This window comes from Hippoglossus hippoglossus, chromosome 6 (assembly GCF_009819705.1).
Source record: "Hippoglossus hippoglossus isolate fHipHip1 chromosome 6, fHipHip1.pri, whole genome shotgun sequence".
Taxonomy (NCBI): Eukaryota; Metazoa; Chordata; class Actinopteri; order Pleuronectiformes; family Pleuronectidae; genus Hippoglossus; species Hippoglossus hippoglossus.
In genome coordinates this window covers 9679105-9706053 of record NC_047156.1, presented here as the reverse complement: position 1 = coordinate 9706053, position 26949 = coordinate 9679105, and the positions used below count along the sequence as shown (strand labels likewise).

Here is a 26949-nt window from a genome sequence, read left to right as displayed (position 1 = left end):
GTGTGGAACTGCACATACAGGCAGAGAAGAAGAAACATTTTACCCATCGTTGGCTGGAGAATCAAATGAAGCATTTCAACATATCTCTAACCACATCCCTCTCCCTGTAGCACAGTAGCACACACATAAGGTCACACTATTAGAGAGGTACCACATGACTTTTTCCATGCAACAGCACAGCATTAAGCTTTTTATTACTAATGTCCCTGTGTGTCAACCAACCCCTCCTCTCCTGCTCTCATATTTTCACTGTTGACATCCTCTGCTAATGATATAGTGAAATGCAGATCAAGTCTTTACAACAACTCACTGCAAACTTGTGCTGACGTCCTCAGTCTGTGGCTCATTTTGAATTAATTTCGGATTCTTTCTCCAGATGCTGATGGTGAAAGCAAGTGACCGTCTGTTTGTTATTGTTGATTACCTCATTGTTGTTGGCTACTTGGCTGAAATGACCCATTGTATCCTAGTGAAGCTCCAGCGCTGCATGCCAGAAATAAAGACAGGACATAAAAGGAGAGCAGTTGAAAAGAAAGCAGAGAATTCCCCAAAGGTGCTGCACAATCACTGTCTGTGAACAAAAACGGTTTTCAGTCAGGCTCACACACACACACACACACGCTTGAGCTCACACACACATTCTTGTCTTTCTGCAGATGTGAGGACACTTACTGTCAAAATGCATTCCCACCTAGACTCCTATTCTAACTATTTAACTAATTCTAGCCCAACCCAACCATAGAAAGACATGTACACACACACATCTTCAAGTCCATGTCAAGCTTACACCATATAGACACAAAATCCTAATGTATACATGAGCACACAAGCATGCCCTTTAACGCACACGTTCGTAAGTATCCATGCTCACACACACACACACACCTCGTAAGTCCTAATCCTATTACCACCGGACTTCCCTTTAATGTGCTTACATAATTTAAAGATACTCAACAGATCATTAGTTTCACTTTCAAGGCGTCACGATGGTTTGATATGACAGCCAAGAACTTGAAGAGTGTGACACAATGATAGATAAAGAGACAAACAGAGAGACAGCCTGAAAGTCTGACAGACAAACAGAAGCAGATGACAGATGGCCAAACTCTGACAGTTTGAATCTTTTATGGAGTACTCAAAAGTGACTTTTGTGTACTCTGAGTAAGAAGGAGATTACACTAGAATAGTCCGCCTGAAGTAGGATTACACATCTCCTGCTGTGTTTCAAGCCAGGATCAGGAGAATGCAGAGCACCATGCAAAGATCACACCAGGCAACACTTTACCCTTTCAGCAGGACAGAAGGGAGGAGCAAGTCGAAAATGGCTTAATCCTCACACCTCCTATTTCAAATCCTGGCGGGTTATATCGAATGGCCACTGTTTTTGCTAGCTAATTTGTGGGGATACGTTTTTTTGCAGCATTATAGAGTTTTAAAAAAAACAACACAAACACAGCCCATAGTGCCATTCATCAACTCGTGTTAGCCTTGTATAATACTGCAATGACTGCAGGTACAGAGGCATTTCTGTATCATTTAGTCTTCCACCTGAGGGCCACAAAACGACAGCTGGAGCAGAGGAACTACGTAAGTGATAGGAACAGTCTTAAAGGATAGAGCATGACTTTGGCTACAGCTGCGAGGAGGAGAAAATCGATGGGTTGAGTTTAGACTCATCTATGAGCTCAATATCCCACTATTCCCACCAACAATTTGGTTTAGAGGACTTTTTTATTTACAACATCAATGTAATGGAGATCTCAAAGATAAAACCTGGCTCTTGTTTGGTGTATTTTTCTTAGTTTCCAGTGAGGTAGGTGAAGTAGAATAAACCACAGAGGTGGAAAAGTCAAATGCTGCGAAAAGTTGGACATTGAGAAAGTTTTGATTACTGGATCATTAATTTTTTGTTGAGAGGAATCCCTGTGAATAGGTATATCCAAAAGTTAATGATGGGGAAATGGGAAGGATATGCTGTGGTTTAGACACGAGCAAAGTGTTTTATTACATAACAGTATTGCTCAGTCCTCTGTGTAACTTTAACTTAGTCCCGTGTACTGTGGAACAGGAGATATGCAAGTTGCATTAGCACTTGATTCTACCATTTGTTCATCCAGACTGCTGAGCAGATTATTTGCAAAGATGGTTGTTTTTTCGGATGATGGGTATCCGTTGCCATTTTTCTTATCCAACTCCACCATAACTCACTTTCAATGTTTGCAGCAAAAAAAGGCATCTTCCAAATACTGCTAATAGGTGTCATTCAAAGGGAGCAGGAGATGCTGATATACAAAGTCTACCCACTTCTCTCTACCTACATTTGATCTTATTCTCCTTGATGCCATGCTCCCTATATTCATTTACAGAAGATGTTTTGCTGTCAGAACTATAACAATGGGATGATGGTTTTGCTGTAAAATGAAAAAATATATGGAAATCAAAAAATATCACGCCAGTATGTGCCATCTTCAACCAAGTATACACATATTGGTTTGTGGGTTCTGTAAAGTATCCTTACTGTTTGGACAACCATTTGTTTGTCTGGTTGTGAGACAAAAATCAATGACTTGTAGGATCCAGCCTTTACTTTGTGCATTTTTACTCACATGCTTACCTTTACGGCTTGCATCATACTAAGTGCTGAACTCTGAATGTGTTTTTCCAGTTGATTAAACCTTATAGTTCAAAGGACTACTCTTGTGCCTTCTCGACTTGCAACTGTTTTCCCCCCGCTGCCTCTTTTGCCTTACCATGTTCCCAGGTAGGGTTTTTTCTTTTCTAAGGTACCCCCTGCACCCCCTTATTCTCTTATCTTGCTGTTATGCGATATACTTAGCCCAGTTTATTTTCAGGAGCCATTTTACTCATGGATGCTTCATGTTTCATTCAGGACGCTGACCTTGATGCTTGATTCTCTATCTAGCTGGCAAATACTCTCTGGATGCTGATTTAGAATTGTGGGCTTTGTCTGTGTACTCCATCTTCACAATCCAAAGACATGCAAAGTCTTATAATTGGAGACTCTAATTTGTGCGTTGTTGTGAATGTGATTGTGCAGGTTTTTTGTCTGTGTGTGTCAGCCCTGTGATAGCCCAGGGTGTACCCTTCCACTCAGCCACTTTCAGCTGGGATTGGCTCCAGCCCCCCCATAACCCTCATAGTGGTGTAGCTAATGGATGGATGAATGTTTAAATGACCTCCATCAGCAACACAACTGGATCCCTGTGTGCACAGAATTTTTGCCTGAAGATCTGACTGATTAGACAGTTACAGAGAGCCTGAAATCAAGTTAAATGTTAAATTGAACTTTAGCTCATCTTTGTACATATTTAATTGTCTAGTAAATAATTACTACGGAAGCAAGCAGGTTAAAGCTACAGCTTTGAAGTTTTACAGGCCTTTACCCTCTAATTACTCTAAGTACTAATCAGAAAATTAAGCTCATCTGAGAAGTGCTAAAACAAACAAGGCATAAATATAATAAATAACTACTGTTACTGACAGTTGAGTAAAGCCATTCTGTTTCAGCACATGCTTTGCAGTTCCACATCATTATGCTATTGTTGAAGCTCCAGATAAACTGGATCAGTTTGCCAGTTTTAGGCTTTCCTGTATTCAATCCATGTTCATTCTCTGACTTAGCAAGTAGAGCGTGCGGTCAATAACTAGTTATCTGTCCTGCTGGTAGGCCTGACCCTGTTTGGTCGATGGATAGATTGGTTGGTGGGTATGGTTTGTGCACAACCAAGAATTCAGTACTAAAAATGCCTTTTCTAGGATGTACATGGTTGATCCTGCACACAATGAACTGATTTCATTGTGTATAGGACAATTACTTTAGAATGTTTGATGTGTGACAAATATGTAAAATAATTGTTTGTTTTCAATGCGTAAAAGCAAAAAACATTTTCATTTTGTGAAAATGTGTCATAAGCAGTTTACTGTATATCACAATGTATATTAAAAATAGCCAAATTAGAATAAAACTAAATTTTTTACAAATTGTGTTACTTCTTCACATTGATGCATTAAACTGTATAAATATTGTAGTTAAGTAGCCCTGCCCATTCATGTAAAGCAGCCCCATAATGATCCAATATAACATAACTAGATATATTAAAGAGAGATTCACCAATAGAAACGTTTCAGTATCGGCAAACTAATTTCTATCATTTTACGAAACATATTGCCATATTGCCCACGGCAATTTTTCAGGCTACTTTGAAAATGAAACCATGTTGGCAAAGTGTGATGATCCAGCCGTTTAACAGCTGGAAGGACTATTCTCATATCTTGGTCTCATATAAGTCCTATTATCATCACAGCCTACTGTAAATGTTTATTTGATTTGTTAATTATTTCTTTTCCTCCCTTTTTATATTTTCTGAGCTGTAATAAAAACTGCAGCTGCCAGGTTTGTTCACTGCAACAGTCACTCACCAGTCGGTAAATGGTTTCTGTAATGCCTGAGGAAAGTTTGAACAGAGGGACTTGTTGAATCAATTTGGTCTATTTCTGAATTAAAAAAAGATAATGAAAGGTTTAACTCAGGGTAGTGGAGACAAGTTGTGAAACACGAAACGGCACATCATCAACCTTTAGGAATTATTGCTAATTTACAATAAGAGGTGGCTCTGGGAAAACAGGTCTTTGGTTTTAGTTCTCTGGACTTCTTCAAAACATGTGGCAGGAGGATTGAATAAACTGTACTTCCTTATCCACCAACATCCACAGCTGATTTGCCCTTGAGCAAGGTACCCAATCCCTGAATTGCTCCTTTTTGTGTGTGTGTAAATGCTTTTTATTGCAGAATCCAATACAATTGAATACAGTATATGAGCAGTATGGAGGCATGTTATGATTTTTCTGTTTTATGACGTCCAAAGAAAGTCTCACAATTGACTTCAATTGTATTGGATTCTGCTGCAGCAAAATTTACCCCTGAGACTCCAGAAGTGTTTTGTGGACTCGAACACTTCACCCACCCCTCCATCGGCATAGTGGTGAGAAGATAACGAGTGAATTTTCATTTTTGGGTGAACTATCCCTTTAATATCAAGCCACACTCCTGTCTTTCATTGCAAAGCTTTGAAACTTTGATGGATAATAATGAACATATTTAGAAAATGCCATGGAGTGGCAAAATTGAACAAAATTGCATACTTGTGGCTGTCAGTGTTAATTTTTCAGGCAGATTGGGCTTAGCCAATGTGTGCAGACTCCAGACATGTTTTTATAACTTTCTTCTTGGCGGAAGATTGCATTAGACAGACGGAACTGTTTCATTGAGGAGTAGCTGTTAATTGACTCAAGCCCTCGTGGTATCAACTTGTTGAGTCTGCTGCTATGACGGTGAATGCTCCTGCTCTTGGATACTGGAGTGGTCTGCTTTCAGAACAATTACTCACTGATGGTATATGATTATTGTTTCTTCCATATGAGCGTCTAAATCTGCTCAGTTTCGTCTTTTGCATGGTCTCATCATAGTACTGCACCTCTAGCTGTTTTGCGCTCTTCATTTGTTTTTATGAGATCAGTGTTTATCGTTTTGTCTTGTGATTCTCTAGAGTGTTTCCTCAGTCTGGCTGCCAGCATTGTGTACCTGTGTTTAGCAGTCTCCAGGGGCCACAGTTGTGGGCATCCCATTGTATGTCTGCAGTGGCCAAGAGCTGTTCCTGATTGTTACACTTTCAGTTTTTCAGAGGAGGACACTGGTTATATCTTACTTTAGGGCTGGGTGGCATACAGTATAGTGCAATATTGTGTGACGTCTAATTTTTCAGATCATGCTCCATCATTTATTCATTTCACTGCTGTATTTTTCATCATTTCAATTATGCGTTGTGTTTTTCCACATGGCACAGAGGTAGGTATGAAATTTGCATGAAGGCAACACAAACAAACACGGAGGAGTGTGAACACACACTCTGTAATTCTGAACATAAGCAGGACTCCAACAAGCCAAGACTAAACAATGAGCTTATACCTAAAAGTGTTGCAATGGAATGGTTTCGTTGTGAAAAGTCTTAGAGACCAGAAATATGTACTTTGCAGGTTCCTTCATCACAGTCAAATACCGTTAACCTGTTTTACCATCTCTGCAAGAATCATATAAAACAGTGTCCATGGATAATAGCCACTAAAGTACAGTGGAGTCCTCAAGAAACACCCCTGAGTCAGATGTTGACAGTTTTTTACCCATAACCACATGGCAAAAAATAACGAAGATGGACAGAGATGATGGAAGCCTCTGTAACTTACATCCAAGGACATGTCCCCAATATATGATAAAATTGACATTTGATTTAACACAAAATTTGCTCTTTTGTCATTAGGGTTGTAACTATTCTCAAACCAAAACTGTAACCGCGAAACCACAACCCCTGCGTAATCTGAACCAAACACAGAAGTGACTAGTATCTTCAGATACGTATGCCCGACTGACTTACTGACTTAACCATCGACGGTACCCTGAGTGCCCTGTACATATTATATATAGGAACGCTGTTGTTATTGAAGCAACACTGACACTTCTTTCTGTTTACTTTCCTCAGTGGTTGGTTGATAAAGTTCTGCGGTAAAACCCGGAATGGATCATTTTTTTTCAACAATCGCACCTGGATTCAACCAAGTTGAGTTGACCTGTTTTTTAGCACTTGGATATACCATGACCTGGATGACTGAGAATCTCCCTAATTTAATTACCTTTTCCTTTTCCCTCCTTCTCTGCCTCCTCTTGCTTGTCACCCTCTCCGCTGTCTTTCATCCACACTTCATGGTTTTTTCCCCTGCACCTGATTCAGGTCTTACACGCAACAGTGATTTGACAGTTCCTCCAAATACACTCACGAGCAGAGATTGACATGTGCAATGTTGAATCCGGGATAGGTAGGCATCTCTCTGGAAAGCCTCTCACGTCCCAATGTTGCTATTTATATCTTCATTCACTGTGGCTGCATGGGCACAAGACGTGGCTTGCATATTCCTATCGCCATCTGCCCACAACGCCTATCAAGGAGAGCGACAGTGATTGAGAGAGATTTGACCCAGTGTAACACTGCTTCGCCTTCTCTCATCATAACTACCAATTCATTCATTTCTCCTTAGCTCATCCATCATCTGTCAATCAGCTCCTGCCCGAAAGATAGTAGAGAAGTGTAAGAAGTATCATTTCCATAAGCATGGCGGCTAAAGCAATGTCGTTATTTCTAACTCCAGTAAGCCTCTTGTAGGTGATATAACAGTCTTATATTGGTGAATTAGGAAAATACGTTGTGATCGCAATGTAATAGAATATATGCTATTGTGGGTACAGTGGAGTTGAGTACTAGTCAATTATATGATGAAACAATGTTTCTGAGAGGATAGGCAATTCTCATTTACCTCAGTGATTGCTTTATTGATCCACTCACCTTTTGAGTTAACTCTATTATATAGCTTCTACTTTTCTTCTCTCCCTCTCTATTATTCCCTTCTTCTGTTGTTTTCCTGTCTTTGTTTTCCACCATGTCTTTATCTCTGTCTAGCCTGAGAGAAACCTGGGAATAGATAGACATTAATATCAACCCAATGAGACTGAGCTTTCTTTTTTAAAGGTCTGGGCTAGATACTCATTGTGTTTGTGCAGGGGGAACACCTCTTTCCAATGTAATATAACTAGAAAGGAGAGGACACTAGATTTTAATCTTTGGTTTCTTTTTTTAGGCATTGGGCGACTTGTGTGGCCTCCACCAAGAGATGAAATCATCTAATTGAGCAGTATTTTATGAGACTTCAGCTGTCACTCTCTGTCTATGCAGTGTGGCGGTGGCAAGAACTCTAGAGGAGCCTTTGAATATGATCCTTTTAGTCACTATATATCAGTACAGTCATACTGTAGCCTCTGCCTTGCTGCTAATGGGCCCCATGGCAATTTACACACTTCTAGTGATAATCTTCATCATCTTCTTCTCCCTCGTCTCCATCCACTTCTTTGTCTTTTTCAGCAAGCTTTACCATAAACGTATTACACCTTTTTGTCATCATTGGGTTTTATATTACAGTGATCTACATGTAGGATATTATGTTTGTGTGTCTGTGTCTTTATGAGGGTTCATATCTCCCTGGTGACTTACAAACTATACATCTTGGCATATTCTGTCTCGCCTATCAACAATAATGGAGAAGAGGTTTGTCTTTTTGTCTTTCTGAATGTGGCTCCATTCATTTTATCTGACTCACACCTGAAATGTGTATAGTTGAGATGTTTGGTGTGATTTGGAGACACCGTGCGTTCAATATTAACAACTTTGAATAAACAGGCAAAGAGTTCTCTGTAACATCGGTGGCTGGGACTCATCAAGGTAATTGATGTTGTCGATCACAACGACAACCGATTTTCCAGTTTGGAGTTCTGTGAACTGAGTTGAGCTTCACTGGGCTTTAAATACACTGGTGAACAGCTTGTTGTGCAGCAGCAGTGGCACAGCTTCAGGGTTCTGCAGTTTAATTCCTGCAGTCGGTCTTGACTTGCTGCGGCTCAATTACTACGGGTCACTATTACAGTTTCAGAAAGAAAGCTGAAACTAGCATTACCACAGGCCAAGCAAGCAGACCATACCAACCAAGCATGTTTATATCAGGCACTTCACTAGTTTGTAATAAATAGATAAAACTAATGCAGGCAAATACAAAAGTCCTGAAATAGCTTCTACCCTCATGAAGGTTTCAATGTAGAGGTTATTGTTGAAACTGTGTTAAAGAGGTTCAACTCTATGATCATAATTGAGGATGTAGTCTATGGTGCTGCTGAATGACATTATGTTGTTGGTTGTGCCTAATTATTTTGTCCACCCTATTCAAATCAACAAGAGCGGGCAAAACAACAGATACACATGTTTAATGGACTACAGTACAATACATAATCGGAGTCACTTCTGAAGTAAATCTCTGGGAGTAACAGAGGAACAGCTGGACTAGACTTCACTTGGCATGTCCCCATGGTGTTTGTAGTCAGCATACTATTACATAGTATATTCAGTTGAAATGTGCAAGCAGAATTGTGTGTGAACTTCAGTAATTATAGATGAGATTGATTATTTAAGTGGGTCCCTCTCACCAGTGTGGGTAACGGCTGAGCAATCACACTTGTGTGTAATATGTGTGAATGTGTTGTGACAATGTAATTTGTGAATGTTTTTCACGTCCCAGTATTCTTTATTGTTTTGCATTTGCATTTTGATGCAGCTCATGCCATTACTGATGGATAATACATTGTTATGAGTTTGACCTCTGATTCTGTTTTAGTTGTTTAATATTAGTGACACTGTTGGGCTACAAAGATGCCTGGCTTCTCTAAGGTACGGTCACACCCCCTTGTCCTCTTCTCAATTTACAGCAGGGAGATACAATCTTGTCAGCCTTACAGAGTGAAATCTACCTGTTACCATTTCATCATACCCTTGTTTAGAGCTGTGCAAAAAGAGGGGTCTTGTTGTTTATTGAGTGTAGTTTTTAACAGATTAACACATTTAGAAAATGAAACATTAGAACTATTAATGATTTTTCCTTTGACAATGAAGGCGGCAATTGGTTGGTATAGTGACAGGTCTCTCATACTCAATAGCTGTTAAAGAAATTGACATGCTCTGAAAGCTTCAACCAACAACGCATTCACCAGTTTGCAAGTTTCCTTGCCAACCAGCGTGCACGGCTCCTTGGCACACCCTGAGAGTAACTGACTAATGATATGCAAATTAAAGGAAAACAGAAGCTAAAGTTAAGAAGGACTGAGAGGCAAAATATGTCTTGGGAAACAAAAACCTTTTTTCTTGAGAATCTGTATAAAATATTTACTACAGTTTATAGAGTTGTTTGGACTGAAGACAGTGTTGTGCTTCACCTGTGTGCTGGATAGATACTTTGGGTTGCAGCAATGCACCTGTTTCACAATATAACATGGTAGAGAAATTGATGGTTCTCATATTATGCTCATTGCTTATTAAGGGGGTAACATGCTGCTCTTGGAGAACAGTATTTCTCATTGCAGGTCAAAGCATGTCTCATTTATAACTATACTCCTTAACAAAAAAAAGTAAACCATACGACTTTAGGATAAAGAAAGTGGCAGAAGGAGCTGCTAAAAAGATATTTATATCAGCACATATAGCTAAGTACTGTGTGATGCGTACTGCACAGTGTGTGAGCATTTTGGAGTTAGTATTCTTGTCTTCATTAATTTTCTTTTAATGTCTTGAATCTTATGTAAATAATGAGATCACTTTTCCACCAGTGCCATTGCATAAACGTAACACATATAGTTGTATTTATGGTTGTGGTACTGTGTGTAACAGTTAAGTAGATGGTGATCATAAGGCCACATTCCTTGTAGTGATAACAGATTCATTAAGGAGTGTTTAAACCTGCGATCACTCTGTGCCAGTGAGGGAAAGTTGGCCGTACAAATGAGGCCAAATGCTGAATTTGAAGTGGCTGCCAGTGGCTACTGACCGGTGAATACAGCCTGGTACCTCTTTACAGATTCAGGTCAGGGTTCTCTGCAGATAAAAGATAAGGTTCCTCTGAGTCTCAGCATTTAAAGTTGCTCAATTTAAAGCTGTTAGAACTTCACATTTATAATCTCTGTCCCTGATGTACACTCTCACTAATACACTCCCTCTGCCCCTCTTGACTGCAGTTCTCTTTCTCTATATACACATACATCTATATAGATAAATGTGAAGTTGTGGCCAGACTCAAACACAGGCAACTCCAACTTGGGAAGAAATTGCACCTGTATTCAGTGCTCTACTACCACTATCATTGAAACCAATGAAGTTAAATAGTACAAGGACAGACCCACCCAGACATGACCTGATCCACTACTACTGGCAGAAGAAGGTAATAGCTCCTTGTTCTCCTGGCAGCAAGAGTGAGAGCGCTGAGAACAACATTCACCTCCACTTGCTAACACAGGACAGGACAATTCTGATCATGAAGAACTACCACTTTCATCTACCAGTCGATAACCTACCTCCTCTACACATGGAAGCTCCTCTCAGACGTCATAGAAGCTAAGTTGAGAAAGATCAGCAGAAGCCAGCCACCAAAGGGTCAAAGCACCAGCTCCTAGTCACCAGCGCAATTATCCAACCCTCTTAAGACAACACAGACCAACCTGTCCAACACCTGGAGTGTCTAGAAGTGCCTGGAACTTTACAACAAAGGGGTCCCTGTGGTAAAAGGAACATTAGGGGCTGTGACTCCTGAACTGAGAGAGGCTTCCAGCAGATTCCTGGCACAACATCTGGAGTGTCTTTCCAGGAGAGTGAATACCAAGGAACAGTTAAGATCCCAGAACCATCCAAATCCCAGGCCTCTGACAGAGGACCTGAGCTTGAGAAGACATATATACTGCCCCCACGTGGTAGTTAGAGGGATTTTTTTGTTAGACGTATGTGAGGAGTAGGGGACATTTGTGGACTGTAGCAACAGAAAATAACCCTCTGCATGCTACCTACCACCATAAGTAAATTCTCAACCTGTGGGCTGTTAACCAAGTGTGTATTATTGACAAAATTGACAGGCTATAAAATAGTACTAGACTAAACTTTGCCATAGAATATACCTTTTCATACATTTTGTGGAATATCAGCAGTTCAATTTTTTTTCTCAATCATTTTGCATTTTCTTGTAAGACATTAAAACCACTTTTTGTCCCTGAGATTTATTTAACTGCGGCTGCAACAGATTATGCACATACACCTTTGCTTTCTGCTCTAATTTTCTTGGCAACAAGCCATGTCAACGTAAATTAAACTCACTATCAAATGGACAACATGAATTGGGCACCATTGTACTTAACAAGGGAAAGTCCAGCCTAAGCATTTTCCGTGTGAATAGAGTGTGTACTGTGTGTTCACGCATTGTCTTTCAAGGTGTCTGAATCTGGATTGCAGCCCATTAATCCAAGTTAATTGAATCAATGCTGTTCTCCCCACCTTGTCCCAGGGGTGTAGGATGGTAATAGTTCAGATGTAAACCCTTCTGTAGCGTGTTCATTTTATGTGATGGGATTTGGAGATGGAGTAGAAAGTGCTGTGCGTAGACGCACAGTTCCTACAGCTAAGATTAAAGAGTGTCTTGTTCATGGTATTTAATAGATAATACCCCATATCAAACAGATTCTGTTAAAAGTGAGCTCAGCTGTTGGATGTGATTACCAAAAGGGCTCAGACTGTTCATTCTCCAACAAATTTGGGTAGATGATGACTGTGATAGACACAAATGGGAACACACTGTGTTTATATTAGTTTTGCCCATAGCCAGATGTGTCCTCATGACATGTTCACTTGTAACAGCGATGTTTCATGGTTGACTTGCTGTATGCAGTGATGGCAGAGTGAGACAAAGATGGCTGCAGTGCGTTTGAACATATTTCACTGATGGAAGAAGGGTGCATACTGGGATATTTTGATGTAAATATACTAAATTAAATGTTTTTTAACATGCATTTTGGATTAATTTCAAAGTGTGAGTGAAAGGTCATTCATCTACTTATCTGACAAATCTCTGTCAGTCTGTCTGTATGTGGTTGGGATTTCTCAAGAACTGTACATTGTATCAGCTTCACACACGTGATTTGGTCTTGTGATATGTTCAATATTGATAACATTTGAATAAACAGGCAACAAGCTTGGGACTCATCAATGTAAGCGATGTAGTCGATTATGACAACTGCAGGTTGATGACAGTGGCCGTGTTCAGAGCAACGCAAATAGATTCTTCATTTTGAGGTTCTACGTATTGAGTCTACAACTGGTTTAGCAGTTTTAGAAAGAAAGCTTCAAACAGCCCATTCCAAACAGGCAAGTTTAGAACGGGCACTGCACTAGTACATAAAGAAATGAGCATAAATAAATAACATAATATACGGTGGGATCCTTAAGTCTGATACTTTCTCAGGAATACTAAAGTGGTCTCAGACTTTTGGATCTCACTGTATGTGACATATGGTCTATACCCACAAACTGCCAAAGGTGCATATAAGAGAAAAGTTGTTCTTGCTATTTCAGCAGTTGGCTTCAAAAATGAGATTTGAAAAATTTGGCTATGATCCATTGCTCAGCTGCAGAGCATACACCTAACAAGCCTAAGCAGAGAGGAAGGAACATGCATAAGATATTGGTACATTGCTCTTAAGTGACTGTCTGCACTCTATACACCAGTGAACACCTAACAAACGTGAGATTGGGGCTGTGTAACAAACTGTGACTGATTTCCACTCCCCATTCTCATTTGTTACACTTCATGTCTCAGTTGGGTCGGGGAGGGAAGTCTGCATCAAACACATCATTTTGGAGCATTATCATTAGAATATTATCATATATATATTATCATATTGTCATAACAATATTTGCAACACTTATTTCACATGATACTCAGACATTGGCAAGAAGACAAATATTAAAGAAGTGAGCACTATGTCCTGAAAAAATCCTTTACATTTGAGTGATTGCACTTTGCACCATACAAATTAACATTGGTAAAACAAGACTCACAGTGAGTGGACTTTTGAACAAGAAACAAATTTCACATCATCTGGCTGCTTACCAGAATCTTTGGTAAGATACTGGAGTTACTGTAGCCAGTCGATTCCTTGCTCACTCCTCTCACGTAATTATTTTTCTGACAGTTAACATTTTTCACACGGTGACAGCTGAAATTCTTGGCTGTTTGACAGATTTCCTTCGTTTCATCTCTGCGGTAAAAGACGTTGGGAGACGCTAAGAACTCAATTTCACTTCATTAATTTATTTGCTCTGTGGCAGCAGAATATGTAACACCAGCCTTCAGACACTCCTGCAGTTAAATTAAGCAAGCACAGTGCTTCTATATTTGTGGTGCATCTCCATCACTCATACATTCACACACTGATTGGCCAGCATCACTGCCATTTGGAGTGGAGGAGCCAGGGATCAAACCAACGGCTGCCTAATTACTGAATGACCCGCTCTACCTTTTGAGCCTAGGCCCCTAATAAAGGAGAGTGATAGCTTGAACATTGTTTACTGCTGTTTCTGGTAAATATGTTTTGTAATTCTTCGTGCATGCACTGCAGTGACACATCTTGAAGTTGAATACCATATCCCTCTGAGGTCATGTTCAGGGTTTTGATGAGGCCTTTAAAAAGTCATAATAAATCAGAATTTTAGGCGTTGAAAAGTCTTAAACATTAAACTATTATGGTATAAAATAAGTTTCAGGTCGTTCTTAATTATGTTAAGATTCATTTAACGCTATTTCCACCTGTCTCTGCCTGTATTTTGCAAGATAACTTAGTGTGTCAAGGGTTATTCTCTATTCGGCTACTTCATCGTATCTTCAATTACTGGGAAACATAAGTAATTCTGGGACTCCAATATCTGTCGTACTTGACATAGATCTTAAATTACATTCATTATGGTCTGAAAACGTCTTTAAAAGACCTTAAGAATCTTAAATTTAGCTAACTGAAACATGCAGAAACTCTGATGTTTAATATCTTATGAATTTTGTCTTGTGCTAGATGCTGGTTCTCTTCTTAAAAGATGTGCTCTCTGTGGCAGCAAACATCAATTAGAGCTGTAGCACAGCTAATCCATTTAGAAATGGGCTAAGTTTCGGTTGAATTTTAATGGTTTTTGAAAATATTGTTTATTCAACATCTTTGTAGCATACTGAGATGAGCACTCTGTAGACAGAAAGAGACAGAAGCAAAGAAAACAGACTCCGTAAGGAGGAGGAAAAAAAGAGACGAGCGAGTCATTCACACGAAAGGCACTAACGTGCTACCTCTTTCTGCTCATCTATTATAAATTGCTTTACCTGTGCTATAAAATATGGAGGGGAAGAAAGATGAAGCAGTATTAGTTTTCTCCGAGCAGATGCTCGGATTGAGAAAGAGAAACATTTGCTTCTGCTATCAGGCTGGACTACGGCCAAACAGAAGGAAACCCAGAGAGCGGAGAACCAGGGAATGGATGTCTGTCAAATGATCCCAAGCTTGTATAGTCGATTGCGAGCACAGTGGGCACACATACCATAATATTATCAAATGTATGATGCTGTTTACAAGGGAGTAAACACATGTTAGCAATATTAGTGATCTGTATGATTCCTTAAGGGCATTGGTAAGGACTCTCCCCACATCCAGTAGTAGGCTCGGCCCTGTTAATTAGTGCATATGTCATCTGGGCAGAGACAGCCAGAGGTCTTGGGAGATGGAGACCGGGCTGTGTGAGAGTCATTACACTCCATCATCTCAGCCCTCCTCACTTCTTTCACTTCAATTCACCACTTTGTTTCACTCTCCTTTCTCTTCTCTGTCGATGCATCACTTCTTGCTAAAAGGCAAACACAATACCCTGTCTCTTTCTATTGTGACTGGATGCCATCTGTGGCTTTTGAGATACTATAGTCATGTCCTGCCCCATGCATCATCCTTGCTTGCATAATCACAAACAAACACACACAAACAATGCATCTTAATTAGTAGGGCCCATTTGGGACGTGTTTTGAATTCAGATGTGGTGTGATGTAATGTCTGTTTGTTTCCACTTAGTTGACCTGTTTGCAATTAATTGAACTCAACTTGTATTTTTTATTTCCCACTCAAGCAATTTCATACCTGGTATATACAGTACATGCATCTTGGGTGATCTGACCTCAAGTGGTCAGCTCTCTGAGAGAGAGAGAGAGAGAGAGAGAGAGAAAATCAGTGTCGAAGCCTTGATATACACTTATAGTGGCTTATTCTATTGTGATGAGTGCATAGAATATCCTTTTTTTATTCCATCACGCACAGTTTATAGCAAAGCTTCTTGATACCATAGGCTGGTATAGAAGGCAGTGTGCGTTAAACAGTTGTCGAATTTGAAGAGATAAATAGATGTACCACCAACTTATAAAAAGAGTGTGTTACTATATTTGTAGTTCTGCTTCCATCTTGCTTTAGTGTTGTTTATATAATGTTTGAAAAGCAGTCTGAGAGATTAATTCTCTTCCATCCATTTACAAACCTGTGCTACCTGGCTAGCTAGCGAGCTGCTGTGTGTCGTTTGGTGGTGTGATTAATACTAGTATTACAAATAGTTTTTATTCACAATCACATTTAAATTTCATGTGCTTCATTTAACAGACTAACATTGTAAGAGTTGATTACATTTGTTATTGTAAGAGGCAGTTTAAAAAAGTTTTTAAACCTTGTTACCTTTACCCTTTAAATGCCCAGTGATTCATGTGTAGCAATGTGCCATTATTAATTGGAGCTGTCTTCTCTGTGTCCTTTTAGACACCTTCGGTTAGTTGTCCTACAGTGCTCCAGAAGTGTGACCTACAGTTTTCTCTTATCTTCCCCCTCAAGCTCGTACTCTGCCATCCAATCATATTTCACTTCTGTCTCTAATTTAAGCAGACAAAAGATCAAGGGGTGGCCTTTGATGAAAAAGTATGAAGACGGGTGGGAGACATAAGAGAAGAATGTCAAACCCCTGGGTGTTTGATCTCAACCAGTGTGTGAATGAGTTTAACATGGAGGGACGTTGATAAACACACATTGGCTGCACATGTAAACAAATACAGACAGAACCAACATGTGCACTTTGGCAGAGAGTTGTGATCCAGCACTTCTCCTGAATAATTGCAGCTGAAGTCAACGTGACAGCTTAGTAGTGGCCCACACAGCTGTCCTGCTGTCATACCTCATGGCATGCTGCTTCAGGTTATGACCGTGTATCATAATCTGCTAAATGGGTGTTTCAGTGTCTTTTTCATCATTAATGACGAGTTGTAGAATGTCTGAATGGCCACAGTTTTGTCAGCGATCACAAGATTTAGTGAGTCTCTGATCACTGTAGCTTTAATAGCTCTGGACCATTACCTGTATCAATGATTTCTTGTATCAAGCCAACATGAGTATGACGACCTCGCTCCAAATAATAGTAGATGTGGTTATCTCATTTCAAATTCAAGTCAGTCAACTTTTTTGTCAATGTACATATAAGTATGCAACACATAGTATGCATTAATAAGGAACACGGTGGATAGGATGAGAGTAGTGCAAACTGAAATATGGATCGAGAGTGCAAAGATACTTCATGGGAAGTAATGTAATGTACAACCACAGGATGTAGTAAATAGCCGTTAAAGATGGCAGCAGTTGTAGTGTGATAGAAGCATTTACAGAAAAAACTATTGGTGAAATTACTACATATGATATTAGATTACCTTTGCATATCTGATGGAGATAGTGTGGAAATTGTACTTAAAAAAACAATGTTTCTCATAATTAAAGTAAGGGTGACTTGTTTTGCTCAAAGAACTTCAAATACAATTCACCTCATGTTCACTAAAACCATATTCCTGTAATTCTTTGCAAAGGTTGTGATTGCCTTAAAAACAGCCTTTCGATCAGACACACATACACACACACACTCTCTCTCTGTCTCCCACTCTGCTTCAGTCTATCCATCTTTTTCTTTCTGCTGAACTCCCTCTCTCTCATTTCCTAATGCTGTGGATGCCAGCCTCACTGGCTCTGCATTGCAGTTCAAAGACACGACTGGGGAGAGGAGGAGGGGGGGGATTCATTCATGGCCTTTATTTAGACCTCTGAGAAACTTTGAGGGAAGACCTTTGTTTTCAGTGGCACCAAGGAACAACAACAAAGTCAAAGACCCGTCCATTCATTGAAAGACAGTGTGTCGAGCATGGCAACGAAATAAACAGAAAATAAAGAAACAAGCAGACATTTCAAACTTTGAATTACTCTTAAACACCCAAAGATAAAATTGGTTCAAGTGTCATGTCCTGCACATAGTACAACTCAAACAGTATTGACAATAACTATACTTATACAGTATAAAATACAAGATGCCACAAACATATTTATCCTTTGTCACTGACATCTTCACTGACAAATTGACCCATTAAGATTTACACACAGTCATTTTGTGACTCAAAACAAACAAACATAGTAGTTGGAGACTGCATGTAGCTTGATTTTTCTGAAACTATTAAAACAGCTAATATCTAAGAGGTGATGATGCTGAATCTTCTAAATGAAGGCCTTTCGGTACAATGCAGCACTTACTCCTTTGGGCAGAGAACCCTCTGTGGCTCGGAACATGCAGCATGAGAGAGACACTGTAGACTTATCAGTGGGAATCCAGACAGGGATTTTAAATGTATCAATGGTCCGGTTTGGTCTTGAATGAAATACAGCCTCAGGCACATGTAATATCGAGCTATAAAATGTAGTCAGTGTAGGAACATAAACAATGTTGAGTAAATTTGGAGACAAGACCTGAGCTCTCCGTGGGTTAGAGGATAAAGAAGATGAGAGCATGGGGTCCTCTTATCTTCAGCTAATCAGTGCGCTTTGAACATGCTGACAGTAAAAAGTATTCCACTGCTGCTGTCCTCCACATTTTTTAATCATTTTTACCAGAGACTAGAGCTTCTGCTCTAACTGAATAAATTATGTATAATAAATAATTGTGCAAACATATTGATTTTTAATGGATATTATTGTGATGTTATTATGTACATTTTATGAATAGTGTTTCAGTGACATTATCAAAATCAACCATCAACTTATTGAGGTGTAAATTGTTCTGCCAAATACAAACAGAGCCAGGGACATGCCAGTGTTGTCCTAAGAAGAAATAAACCCACCAAAATAAAAGAAAATACCTGTGTGCTGGGTCTCTAAGAGCTCCAGGAGCTAAGCATTTTGACAAAGGGGGATTAGTGGCAATAGGGATAACACTGATTTGTATAAAGATATTGGTTAGTCTCTGTTACTTAATGAGATTAATTTAGATTATTTTTGAATTGTATTGCTCATGTTTGCAGATTGTCCGTGTCTTTTATACTTTTCAAAATATAGAAGATGATTAGTACCGCAGTTGGTGGATTGTATTTTAACTTGGTATTACACTGATTATGCTTTAAAAGTACTTGAAGCTAAATGGCTTTATACGTTACTTTGTGTACCACTTTTCCTGTATCGAGATAAAGTGGCTACAAATGAATTATGGTACATTTAAAAAAAAAAAGAGCAGCAAGGATTGTATTAGATTAGAAAAAAAGACAGTGTGTCTTTTCAAACAGACAGTTTGGGTCCATTTGTACTACTGCTGAGCAGAGAGACTTGTAACCCTGGAAACTGTTCACGGATGATCACAGCTGTAGCCTCGAAATCTATTGAAGACTTAAAAAATAACTGTAAATTAATAATGAAAATGAGACGTCATTTTGTTGAATAAAACTAACAAAACAACTAAAACATTTTCGACAAATCCATAGGCCATTGGACATTAACGTTAAAGCACGTACAGGCCTTAAAGTAGTGAGTTATTCTGAGATAAATATTAAATAACATTCATTAAAAAATTGCAGCTGTTGTGAAAGGGACTTATGATAAGAAATGAATCAAAACAAGCCAAAGTCAAAATTTATTCAGTGGACAGGTAATTGGCAAACACGGTTTGAGGCGTTGTGGTTTAATTCTAAGGTTGTTTTTTTCTGTGAACATTAATGCAAACTTTATTTTGAAGGACAAAGGGAAAGTCAGACACACATTAGCTAGGAAAAGTGAACAGACTCAAGGACTCATAAATACAAAAACATACTGTACTTGTTGTGCTGTCACCTTGAGAACTAAAATAAAGCTAATTTTCCAGATCAGTGCTACTTAAAATATGAATGATACAAGAATGCAGTCACCCTTTATGGAGAAACTCTGTATATATTTAAGTGAATGCATTGACACATGACCCAAAACATATACTACAGAATAAAAGACATTTTATAGGAAAATGAACAAAACAAGTCTTTTTTCTTTGCTTTGCTTAAACACACTCTTTGATGTTCCTCCCTTGTTTTCAGTCATCCATTCTCCTGATAAATAATGAACAACACCTAACTCTCTTTGTGAAACTCTGTTTTATTGTGAGCTGTATGAAGTATGTTGTTATTTAGCACTATACAAATAGAATTGGATTTAATTTTCAAAAATTCTGTGATCTATGTGTCAGGCTGATATAAAAGCGGTGGCCCAAAACTTGAAAGTGAGATAGCAGCAGTGGATATATTGTGGGTCAAGAGTGTGCATGTTCTCTCTCAAACCAAAACAAATAATTTGACTGAAATAAAACCTAAGAGCACCAGATTATCCTCTAGTTACACAGGAATGCTCCCATTGAAATATAATATCTCCTCTACTATGGAGTCAAGGTCAAGATGGGCAGCAATGAAATGAAAAAAGTTTCTCTGCTATATAAATAAGGCACCTTCTGCTCTGTGACATAACAGTGTCCAGACACCAACAAATCCTGGAGGTAATAAGTTCAAAGCCAGTATTAAATATGAGATGATTTTCATCATATTGAGCCTTTTTTGTATTTGTCACCACAGTGATGCTGTGTTATTTGTTTGCACTGAAACACTTTTCACTTTATGCCACTAATCACTCTTGAAAGTGACTTTCCAAGCTGGGATTGTTTTTGATTGATTCTAAGTCCGACACAGGGCTAATAACATACAAGGACATTTAGTCATAATTGAGCTTGTATTATGGGTATTTCCATGGCTTATGTTTTAAGGCAAACTTTTTAAAGGTTGAACTGCAGGCTCTTGTCTGTCTTGTGGCAAATTCGATAAGAAATCAGTGTAGGTTCTGGATGGAAGCCTTCATTCTCTTCAACCCTCTACTATCTCTCTGTGTATTAAAAAAAAAGAACGCAGCCTCACGTAACCCACTTGACATAAACCTCTTGAGTCTGTTAAGAGAGGTATCAGGGGCTATTGGCCCTAATCTGCATTCTTATCTACATGGTAATTTAACAAAAATGACCGGGGTGCATTATTTTCATCCTGGGCGGCAGACTTTCCCTCTCACTCACTCGCTTGCTCTGTCTCTTTCTCCCACTCACAAACTCATTGACCCGTCTGTCACAATCGTCTGACCATTGGCAACACTGGGAGAAATGCCACCTAGTCAGTGAGCCAGTGGGCCATCAGAAAATCCATAAAGTTTTTACCCTCCTTGGCAGGCAGGCAGACCTCGACAAAACACCTGCCCTCACTGTGTACCTGTGTTTGAGTGTACCTGCAGTGCCTGTTTTCAGATGCTGCCATTCGCCAAAGTCGGCAGATTGCCTAATCCGTTTTATCAGACTCCCTTCAGCATCAGGTTAGATCTGAAATGCTGCCAAACATGTGCTTTGGTTTTTTGCCTTGTCACCCGGTCAGTCAACTCTCCACTTGTCACGTGATAGGCCTTCGCTATTCTGAGATGTGACTGCTCTGCTGCTGCACAGAGCCGACACTTTAAATTTTTAACTGCAGCATCTGATTAAGTACTGATAAATGGTATTTTACAAAGTAGAGTTTGTTATTTGATGAATATGGCCTTTACCACATATTCATGATAAAAAATAAACCAATTGAGATTTATGTCTATTAAAAAAAATGTAATGGATAGTTGGGCTGGTGGGCGAGTTATGTAATCTGGGTCTATCTGAACACCGTGCAACACCGGCAAAACAGACTACTGCTACAACCATAGCGGTCAAAGGGGAATTTATATTGCCATAGCTCAAACATTCATAACCTATTTTGGACAAAAAGGTCAAAGGTCAACTTTACTGCAAAAACTCCTTTCTGGCCATTATTCAATAGCATAACTCATGGTTTTCTCTGTGTATGAATATTTTAAATGTCAGAATCATGTCTCCTATTTTAGTATGTTTTCATGTTATTGGCTGTACTGATGTGTCAGCTCCAGTTGCCATCTGACTCCCGGCATATGCATGTTGCTGTAGCGCTGTTAGAAGACGCGAGTTTTCTACTGTTGTATCCGAGTGTCAGAAACATAGTGGCGCTGAACAGGATAGAGTTGAGTTTCCAAATCAATATTGGCAGCAGTGATTGATTTATTGCTTGTGGGGTTTGCACACTCCCGCTCACTCACTCACTCTCTACTCTCTTACTCTGCCATCTGTGGCTCAGGCTCCACAATGTGGTAACCAGAGGGAAGTGCTCTGCCTACCCGCATTTACCATGACCAACACTGGGCAGATCAAAAAACAGTGTTATTCTTATGTGTTAAATTCAGTATGATACACATGTGAAGTTCATTTGATAATTAACCACATTTTATCAAATTTAATGGAAATTAGAGTACAGTACCACTATCTACTACATGTATAGTCCAGTGTTTTCCACAGAATTACATTGTGTCTATAGCGGTAGCTGCCGAGGGTCAGGCTAATGAGGGTTGATTATTGTGATTCCCCAGTGAACATGCACACAGTACATTCATGTGCACCTAAATAGCAGGTACACAGAGAGGCCAGGTGTTAGTTTACAGCAAAAGCAGAAACTACCATTGTTATGCCAAGTTCTGCCTGTCTGCTGTGCACATTAAGAACTTAATGGATTTTTTTACACTCCCACTGATGTAGCGGGATCTCACCTGGTGCTGCCGGTGACCACAATAACAGATGGGTCAATATGTTAGAGAGAGCTCAACAAGAGCCATGTTTACAGCTCTGCAATGAAGCAAACGTGTAAAACACCCACTTAGTAATTCATATCTTTAATATGCTGGGTTGTCACAGTCTAGGTAATAAAACACTATAGGTTATTATTAGAGTGTAGAAGTTGACCAAATACGTTGACCATTTATACCTGTGACCTGTTCTGACTGGACCCAGAGCTGCTGCAGGTCGTGGTTTAGCCGTCTCATATTGTCCAGCTTAATTTTCAGAGCATGAATAATGCACACTGACATAGTCAAATTTATGTGGCTGAAATATATGTGTCAAGAGTGTTTCTGCAACAGCTGTTGCTTTTATAACCATTTTGTTTACTTCAGTATGGTAACATCAACTGGCTCTTGGGATGACCTTTTGTGAAAAGGAAAGGAAAATGGTGAAATACTACTGGGCCAATATGAATCGTTTATTATAATGAAAGACCCAGCTTCTCCCCTGGGCATGACATTGGAAGTTCAATAAATGTCTTTCTGATGAAAGAGCAGCTAAATGTTATGTTGATGTGAATCAGTAAAAGATCACTCTTTAATCTCTTGTTTTACTTGGCTGAAGTATATGTGTGATATTTAGAAAAGTGACATGTGCTTAACCCTCCACCCTCTTCTGGTCCTGTGTCCACAGAAATGTATGAAATTCAATGTGGATGCTCCTATCTGGCTGTCCAAGCAGCGAATCCTGTGCACTCTTAACCACAGCTTGAAGGATGTCCTCAACTATGGCCTATTCCAGCCGGCTTATAATGGCAAGGCTGGCAAATTTCTGGATGAGGAGAGACAGCTAAGGGAATACCCCTTCCCATCCATCGCTCCTGTACCTTACCTGGAGGTAGGTATGGATCATGTGTATGAGGCTTTAGGGAGTGAAAGGCTGAAAAATAGGTGGTAAATACAGTCAGACTCATTTATTTTCTGTTGAGAGAACCAAAAAAGGCAGAGCCCAGCCACATAGTGCATAGTGAGGCATCAGAACAGTGCACTACATATACACACCAGAGTTATGTTCTTTAAAATTTTGGATTTTAATATTGATAATTTGCTTTGTGGAGTATATGTGTGGTGTTTTATGAATATCAGGCACATAAGTATCATGTTATTAAAGCTGAGCACCAGACTATCGTTTGCAAACCAGTCAACTAACACACTTTATCACTTTACAAGACCTCAAACCAAAGGTAAAGAAAATAATGTAGCCCTTATCCTGTTTCATTCATAAAGACCTACAGTTTGTAGAGTATGCATAAAGCATTCAAACTGGAATGACACTCAATAGAGTGCCTATGTCCACCAAGGCTCAACGATACCCTTAAATTCAATCAAGCTGCACCACATTATTGCACACACTCATAGGTATCAGTCCCATAAATATGCTTGACTTGTTTTGATCAAGATCCATAAATCAGTACCTGGGAAGAAAGTGAAAAAAAAATAAAATGGTGTCTCACATCGATGAAAAATATATTCTGCATCTACCAATTTGTCTGGATCAGTGCCAGAATTTGCTGGGTTCTTTCTTACCCTCCCCAAAAGGGTATTTACTCCTTCTGCCCAGTAAGTGATCTAGCTTGAGAACATCAGGTATACAAAAATTAACATGCTTCCTTAAATAATCTCAATTACTCTCAGGTAATTTTCTATGTCCATACACGGTGCATGCAATTTGATCTTTCTGATTTGATGTGTCAGTCAAACCTAGTCACAATATTACCGCACTCAGTGACAGTCTGTTGTCTGCAGCGCCTGACATCTCTTGGATAATCGTATTGCTTTTCCGTCACGGTTTGTGATCTGAGAGAATCGCTGGTCATATGCAAATGTGTCAGTACAGATGCTGTAAAGATGTCAGGTAGTTTTTTGACTGGTCGTCTCTATTTTCTCTAGTTTTATGATGCATGAAGAGATGGAGAGCATAATGAAGATTTACTATCCTCCTTGAGCCTCAGTTTAAAGTGAAACTGTGATGTATTGGAAGAAACCGCTTTTATTATTGATGAGAGTTAATACTTGCTTTGGGAATTGTAATCCAGTTGTTTATTAAAAAGCCTTTATTATGTATTTTTTAAGTTTAGTTATTTTTAGTTTTGACTTTACTAATAATGATGTAATCTTCTCATATGTTTTTAACAGTTTAATATACTTAAACCACTCAGCATTAAAAAAATTACCAAATTTGTATAATAATGCACACAATCCAAGTAAAGCGCACACAGCTCCCTGCTAGAAAGCAGCCAATCAGCTTTTCTGTTTATTATACTGAAACACTTGGGGGCAATGTCATGAATCTGTTGTAAAATAGCAGATGAGTGGTAGACAGCAAATATTTAGTTGTGTTTAATCTCATTTTGTTGGTTTCTGGCTGTGTGCCCCCCATTGTGTCCAGTTGGCAATACTTCATGCATATGCCATTAAAGCAGTAAACTGTATGTGATGCACAAGGATGTATTTATGTGAGTTTCAGGGAATACGTTTATCTGCTAGATGTAATCTTTGTCAATATAGATATTTATTATGATACAGTCGTAGTTGTACTTGGACAAGCTTATGTTTTAGCTGAATAGTTGTTGGCTCCCATCAGTTTAAGTGTGTGTGTGTGTGTGTGTGTGCGTGTGCGCGTGCGTGCGTGTGTTATTGATTGACCAGCAGTTATTCCCTGAGGCCTGTGGTGTGTGGAGATGATTGACAGGTTTGGATTAGCAGCTCAAACCCTCTGTTCTGTCACAGATTTACCCTGTGTTTACCCCACAAACAGACAACACACATACACCTTTTTAAAACTATTACAGGCTGTCAGTGTTCAGAAACCTGTCCGTTAAACAAATAGCTTGACCAAGACTTAGTGAATGACCTGGCTTTGGACAAGTTGGGAAATGGTAGGAGCCCAGAGCTGTAAAGTACAGAGAACAGAAGTCAGATGTTTTTGCAGTTGTGGAAGCATACTTTTGAAAAACTTTAATAAATAGCTCTGTTATGGGTTTGTTTTTGTGTGCTGTACTTTTGTAGTCTTTTGAAATCAAGACATTAACAAAAACAAAGGGAAATAATATTTTGTCTTATGTTCATTGTACTTCTCTTTCAGTTCCGCTATAAAAGACGTGTCTACACTCAGACTCACCTGGATGAAAAGCAGCTCTCAAAGCTCCACACCAAGGTAAGATCTGTGTGCCCTCTGTCATCCAGACATCTGAACACCTTTTTCTTTGTTCAACCTTCTCAACTGAGTGACTGACACATCTGAAGTACAATATATGAAACTTATTGACTTATGTATGATTGCTTGGTTCATTCATGTGTAATTGAACACTTTGTTTAGACCATGCAGACCCCTTACACCTATGCTTCAGAGCGAATGGTTGCATTTGTTTCCCATCATATGACATTTCACCCTTCCTGCATAATTGCTTCTGCCAAAATACTTAGCGTAGCACTTCTTTTTATCCCTAACATGCTTTACGAGTCTAAACTTGGTGGATAAGCAGGGTTATAGACGGCACTAAAAAAGTTATTCAATCTGACAAACCAAATGGCTAACCCTTGCAGACTTTGGTCAAGGGCAGGCAGGTTGTTAGGATTGCAGATACAGAGAAGGAGAATAGATCTGGCTCCTGAGCAGAATAGAAAATATGCCATGTGCTGATGATAGGGAGTAGGTACAGGCTCATTTATACTCAACATTAGATACAAATATGAAAACAGATGGAGCCTTCTGTCCGTACACTGCGTTCTTTTCATTTGATTTGTGCACATCCTTTGAAAGCTTTTTCGGATATGGCCAAAACAGAAAAAAATGGAGCAGTATCTCTGGAAATTGTGGAGGCCAGTGTACACAATTGTTCAAGCGAGACAAACGTAAGACCCGAGGAAGAAATTTCAACACTAACATAAGTTTTTCTGCGACCTGCTTCGATTGTTACTTTGGGACAAGGATTTTTAAGAGTTACATTATCACAACCTTCACCACCATTGCCATGTTTGTTGCTGTCAGAAACTCTCGACTCTGTGCTGCCCTTCGGTGGATGAATCGCTTAAAAGCCATGCCAGCATAAAGAAAGAATGAAAGTGTGGGCAGTGACGGTTACAGCATCTGAAGTGACTTTACATTTGGAGCTAGAGTGGTAGCTCTGAAGTACCAGGAGATGCAAATGAGACTGTGATTTTGTGAGAGTGACAGTGAGAGAGAGAGATGCATGTTTTTGTGTGTATTTATGTGGGTGTAGTGAGTAGAGCAGACAGACAAGAATTTAATGCATTTGCACCAAACCCCATCAGAGGGCAGGAGATTTACACCGGGGAGAATCAATAGTGTCGACGGTGCATTTTTGTGTGTTTTTTGTGAGAGAAAGGAATAGTTAGGGCTGCTGTTCTAATGGCAGTTT

General features: G+C 39.3%; 1 protein-coding gene across 8 annotated transcripts in view; it reads left to right on the top strand.

The window, feature by feature from the left end:
• shank3a (SH3 and multiple ankyrin repeat domains 3a) overlaps window positions 1-26949 on the top strand; it is a 171871-nt gene that overhangs the window by 46823 nt on the left and 98099 nt on the right. For all 8 annotated transcript variants that reach the window (XM_034588086.1, XM_034588082.1, XM_034588087.1 and 5 more), the window contains exons 4-5: window positions 23202-23405; window positions 25653-25724. In XM_034588086.1, the coding sequence (XP_034443977.1) occupies window positions 23202-23405; window positions 25653-25724 (276 nt within the window). The remainder of the gene's footprint in view (window positions 1-23201; window positions 23406-25652; window positions 25725-26949) is intronic.